The sequence below is a fragment of the Leptonychotes weddellii genome, chromosome 6, assembly GCF_054177405.1.
Source record: "Leptonychotes weddellii isolate Sample4059 chromosome 6, ASM5417740v2, whole genome shotgun sequence".
Lineage (NCBI taxonomy): Eukaryota > Metazoa > Chordata > Mammalia > Carnivora > Phocidae > Leptonychotes > Leptonychotes weddellii.
In genome coordinates this window covers 51,872,746-51,878,745 of record NC_138374.1, presented here as the reverse complement: position 1 = coordinate 51,878,745, position 6,000 = coordinate 51,872,746, and the positions used below count along the sequence as shown (strand labels likewise).

The following is a 6,000-nucleotide window of genomic DNA, read 5'->3' as shown; positions in this document are numbered from 1 at the left end:
GAAGGCTCGCGGTTGTGGCGGGGGGGGGGGGGGGGGGGTGGGGCGCGGGGAACCTGCTTGGCAGCTCCAGGGAGAGATGCTCAGTGACAGTTGATGATCTTGGGAGACAGAGGAGCCAAAGGTGCCCCTTTTGTCCCAAATGTGTGAACCCACCTTCAGACGGGAGGGATTTCTTTAGGAAATGAAGGTCACCAGAAATGTCCAGAGCAAGAGAGAGAAATCTTCTCTCTCCAGCCACTGAGAGTGACAAGTGTATTTTGAAAACTCCTCCCCCTCTCCTTGTCCTCATCCTGTCCTTTTGCTTTCAAGTGGCTTCATTAGTATTTTTTAATTCGCCTTTGTCATTGGACATTTATTGACAGAAATCAAATTGCTGTATTTCTGGGCAAAGCGCCTGCTGCAAAGAGGTGTGGTTCCCGGGGAATGAGACACGCAGCCCAACAGCTGAGCCTACACTGTCCTCACATAACCTCCCTGCCTTAAATATCGCCAATATTTAGCCTTGCCTTATAAAGTAAAAATGCACAATACCTTCCAGAGTTTCAGCAAGCCCAAATGCCCCCCTCGGCTCAGTTATATCTCCTGTACGTTGGAGGCTGAGCCGCGCACCCCTCCCCCAGCGCAGACCTGCCCTCGGAGCCGCCAAGAGGTTACTAATCAGGGAGCCTCCGCCATCGATCCGATGGTGGAGACCTGGGGGATTTGTGTGCATTGTTTTTGCTGAAGCCTCCTGTGATTTCGGCGCGACCAGATCCTCTGCAGCGCACTCCATGTCGCAGCTTGTGGCTGCCTGTGTCCTGTGGTGAGAGCGGAGCCGCACAGGAGATCCTTTGTCTAGGAAGGCTAGCAGAGAAGATCACTTTGGAGTTGCTAAGCTCTGCATTGCCATTGGCTGCACTCTTTGTGGGGCTGTTTTTGCAAAAGGCATGCCCAGCACGTCTACAGTGCTGGCAGGCCAGGGCTGCCTTTAAACACCATGATAATAATACCAAAAAGCAGTTTGCAGAACTGTTCCACTGTAGAGGCTTCCTCTGCAGAAGCAAGCAAGATGGCTACCTCGTGGGCTTCGCTGTGAAGAATGCAGAGGCTAATTAAGACAGACTTTAAGGGGAAAAAAGGGTATTTCCCTACTTCATCTTTATGCAAGGCTTTTTTTCAGTGACTTTTCAAGTATACATTTTACATAAGCTCTTTAGGTTCTGCCTAGCAAACATGTTGATGATTTTAAATGGTCTAAGTAGTTTTATAGAGAAATAGCCAAAAATTTGGGGGGGGGGGAGCTAATTTTTTTTTTTCTTAAACGGAGGCTCATTTTGCAATTTGATTTTTTTTAGGTTATAAAAGAAAACAAGAGGCCCCAGAGGGAAAAGAAGCCCAAAGTTTTAAAGGTAATCAGCTATTGATTAAATCATATTTAATTTTTTGCCATTTCATATAGTATTTTTCTGTCACTTAGGAGTAAATTTGGAGTACAGTGGATGTGAATTCTCCCGGATTTTCAGTAGATAAATGAATTTTCACTCAACTGAAGTGTTTTCTCTCTCTCTCTCTTTTTTCTGATGTGCTGCATGATGTGCATATTAGCATCCTTTATTTTCAACTCCACACAAGTCTGCAGAAGGAAAAGTTTATATGCAAAGTGTTGTGAATAAAATTTGTTTTTCTTTGTAGATCCTTTTGTAGCATCTGCCTTTGTGGTGTTGCACCAGTGTGTAAACTTAAGCTCTTAAGGAGACACTATTTGAAGTTGACAGCTATGATCCATTGTGATTTTAATAGACCTTCCATTAGATACTATTTTAAAATGTGTGGTTTTGCTTTCCAAAGGAAAAGGTCCTTAGAGATTTTAGTTCAACTTAAAATATGTAAGCCATCAAGATCAGCCAAATTATCATTGCCTAATCCCAAATTCTCATTGAATCATTTTTAATTTTGGCATTCATAGAGCTGTAGGAAATATACATGTTTTCTTTATTTTCAGTGGTTTGCCTAATGAGTATTTATCAGTAACCTAATTCGGTTATAAGCTAACAGTCTGTTATGAGCTTTGTACAGTATTTAGAAGGGTTAATTTAAAAGCATATGGCACTACTCAAAGTTCAAGGCTAGCTTTAGTTTAGCAAATGGGTGCTTATGTGTTAAAGGTTTCAAGTGGCATATTGCTGTTATAAATGTAAGCAACCTGAGCAAGTAACCTTTTTAATTCAAAAAACACATATTAAGCAATAAAACTTACTGATCTTTAAAATTATATCATGTATATATAATTAACAATATTTTAACCTAATCTTAGCTTTTCTTTTGCAAATAAAGTTTTAGCACTCAAAGAGGAACAACATGTTGAACTATGGATGTGGCAAATTTTTATTCATTTGCTTCCCCAGTTGTGTACCTTGAAAATGTTTTTGACATGGAGAACCAAACCTTGCATTGCTTTCAAATTTGTCTGACCACCTTGAGTTTCTGTTTCCTGTGTGTATGCGGCGTTACCATGTACATTTTCATCAACCAACAAGTTATTTGTTTAATATTTACCACACAGTCATCAGTGTTCTAGGCACTGTGAAATGAATGAAATTGCTTGGCACAAATTCTCATTGGGCCTGGACAAATAGAATACTGGTTATTTTCAAGGTAAATTAACCCCTCCTGTTTTTCTTCTGCATATTGATCTACCCACCCCCTTTTACTTCCTTTCCCTCCTCCAGCTATAAAATTGTATCATTAAAAGCCCTGCTTATATTTCTTAATCTTTTCTTACACTTTCTGTGTTGGGTGTATCCATCTCAGGTGTTTTGTCTTCAAATCTTCAAGTGAAAAATCATTTTAGTGCTGCTGTTAAAATGGCTCTCAGATTTGCAGGGGTTAGGGTAGGGGCATACGAGAAAGAGGTCAATTGCATGGACATATTAATATAGATGAAGCTTGGTAGCTAAATCATTATCTGCCTTTGCTAGGCAGTAGAATTGGGTTTGGGGGATACTATTTAATTCTATGTTTATTTTGTTAGTCTGTGGGTGTCCTGTCACCTGAAATAAATTTCAGAAGTAAATATACCATGTGTTGCTTTTTTGAATTAGGGCAATGGACTCTGACTTATTTTAAAATAAATGCCTGTGGGTGGCTGAATTTCATGTGCCACAGCAACAGAACTGAATTGTTGCTCACTTTCCTCTATAGTTATCAGTTGTTGTATAAGAGTAGGGAAATGCCCTAAAAGGAAAAAATCATTTTTTCCCCTGATGTTGGCATTTTAAAATGTTTAATTTTCTATTAGCTGTAATGTATTTTGTTCTCCAGAGAAAGCTTTGTTTCTTTGTTCCACAGTAGAAATGCTAAAATACTTTCAGATTTTAGCTCGATATGTGTAAAATAGGTAGAATATTGTACAACCCTGAAGGAGATGTTATGAAAACTAAATCCATATTTTGGGAGGGAGGGCAGGGAAAGAGTACAACTTTCAGCTTAAGGTTTTATGGATGAGGACTCAGTATTGCAGCTGGCTGCTATCTGGGGGAGCAGTGATGGGAGTCTACAGGTTACAGCTTGGTCTCCTTTCATAAATCTCTCTTTGTGTTTGGCATTGTGCCAGAGATCTAGTCCACTTCCTTTGACTCTGGCCTCTTAGATCTTCAAATCTGGGTCCCTTGCTTTTTGTCAGGGTGGGTGCTGCAGGTATCCTAAGCAAAGATTTTCATCTTCATCATCTGTGAAGAAGTAATTGGACAGGTGAAGAGTCTGATTAAGGGAATTGGGTGCAGAATTGAAGCTTGTCCCATCCTACTCTGAACCTGCTAACTAAATACTGAATCCAGTTGGGGAGCTGAAATTGCCTGATATGTCTCATACCTCTCACTTTTAAGCAATCTGTTATCTATATCAATAACCTATATTCATTCTATTGTAGTTCAAAATGTAAAACTGTAGATAGTGACTTCAAATCCCTGACTAGAGAGAGAATTCTCCTCTAGTTGAAATGCCAGTTTCTGTCCAAAGCATTCAGATGGCCAGAATGGATATCGAATGATGTGGGTAGGAGGTAGGTGAAGCACAAATTCCTACCCCCACTGGTTCTGGAGGACCAGGTTCCTGCCCAAGCCCTGTTGATTATCACTAGAGTTATTTTATATATACATGGCAGCTTATTGGCTGTGCTGTAATTATTTCCTTGACTTTTGAGTAAGGTAAAGGTGTGAAATAATTTCAGGCATTGATTCATAAAATTGGACTTGTGAGTGGCATGATTTGGAACTCCACTTGGTAGAAACATTTATGTAAATAATCTCTACTTGATGTGTCAGGGTAAGAGGATATATTCCCTTAAGAGAATGTTGATTTTAAGGTAATATCACTTTGGTTAGGTTGTCAATCATTGTCCCTGGAAAAAAATCAGATTGCATGGTCATTTGGGGATATTGAGGGGAATTTAATAAAGGAATTATTTAAAAGGTGTGGGCAGGGTTAAGGGAAAAACTAGGGATGGCAAAGCATCCCAGGGCTAATGACAGCAGAGATTTCTCACCACTCCTAGGCCTGAAGGGGCCAGGGAGTGAGAGCAGAAACCCAGATACAAAGAATAGTTGAAGTTGAAGAGATGGAGCAGGGTCTTTTATTGCAGCCTTTGGTAACGGGATGTTTCTGCAGAGAGGAAGTTTTGGGATGTGGGGGATCCAAATAAATACCCTGCCCTCCAGTTTTCTGCTGTTTTCATTGGTGGATCCAATCAGAAGCCAAAAGGGGACAGGATGGTGTGTTCAAAAATAGTACCAGAATCATTATTATAAGAAGGTAACATTAGGCAAGACTGGGTGAAGTGTATATAAGAAACCCTATACTATGTTTGCAACTTATCTGTAAATCTAGAATCATTTCTTTTCTTTTTCTTTTAAGCTTTATTTATTTATTTGACAGAGAGAGCAAGAGAGCACAAGCAGGGGAAGTAGTAGAGGAAGAGGGAGAAGCAGGCTCTCCGCTGAGCAGGGAACCCCATGGGGGACTCGATCCCAGGACCCTGGGATCCTGACTGGAGCTGAAGGCAGACACTCAACCATCTGAGCCCCCCAGGCACCCCTAAAATCATTTCAAAATAAAAAGCATGGGCATCCCTGGCAGGAACCATATTTATACATTCTATAAGTAGAGACACTCTTTCGAGGGCAGTAAGGGATATTTTCTAGCTATTTGGTTATAAAATATTATCAAAGTCATATTTGGAAGAACTGAGTGAACAAATATAAAGAAATGTCAGTGGATATTAAACCAGGAAATGGTCTACAGATGATTTAGAAAAGAAAACTAAATGATCTTCCTGCTAGCTTCTACACTGGCAGCCCTGCTCTTCACTGTTTCCTTCCTTCCTTGATGATGCTGATAAAGGAGAACAAGTGGTACTGGGGGCTGATGGGGGACATAGACATATTTCTCACTAGGAGAGAAGACACGAGCATATAGCTATACTTAAAATATATTTTTAAAGATTTTATTTATTTATTTGTCAGATAAAGAAAAAGAGCACAAGCAGGGGGAGCGGGAGAGGGAGAAGCAGCTCCCCACTGGGCAGGGAGCCTGATGCGGGACTCGATCCCAGGATGCTGGGATCATGACCTGAGCTGAAGGCAGACGCTTAGCTGACTGAGCCACCCAGGCGCCCCTACTTAAATATCTTTTTGAAAAATGTTTTGAAAGGAGAATCAAATCATAAATAAATCATATTCATACATGGTCTTGATTTGCATGACATAGTGACATTCAAAATATTTAGTACAATCCTTGCCTGGCACATAGTAAATGCTCAGTAAGCTCAATTTCCTGAACAACATCATTTACATTCAATATTATTATTATTTTTTTAAGCATATACTAAATGCTGGGGCTACAATGGTGTACAAGCCCAAAATGGTTTCTGCCTTCATGGAGATTAACTTTGCTTAGGAAAGTCAGGGGAAAAAAATTAAAGACAAATGAATAAATTACAGGGCGCCTGGGTGGCTCAGTCGTTAA

The 6,000-nt window shown here is 40.3% G+C and overlaps 1 protein-coding gene across 1 annotated transcript in view; it reads left to right on the top strand.

The window, feature by feature from the left end:
* The window catches only part of TET1 (tet methylcytosine dioxygenase 1), a 116,267-nt gene that overhangs the window by 11,711 nt on the left and 98,556 nt on the right, over positions 1-6,000 (top strand). The window contains exon 3 of the mRNA XM_081824157.1: positions 1,335-1,388. Coding sequence (XP_081680283.1) covers positions 1,335-1,388 — 54 coding nt within the window. The remainder of the gene's footprint in view (positions 1-1,334; positions 1,389-6,000) is intronic.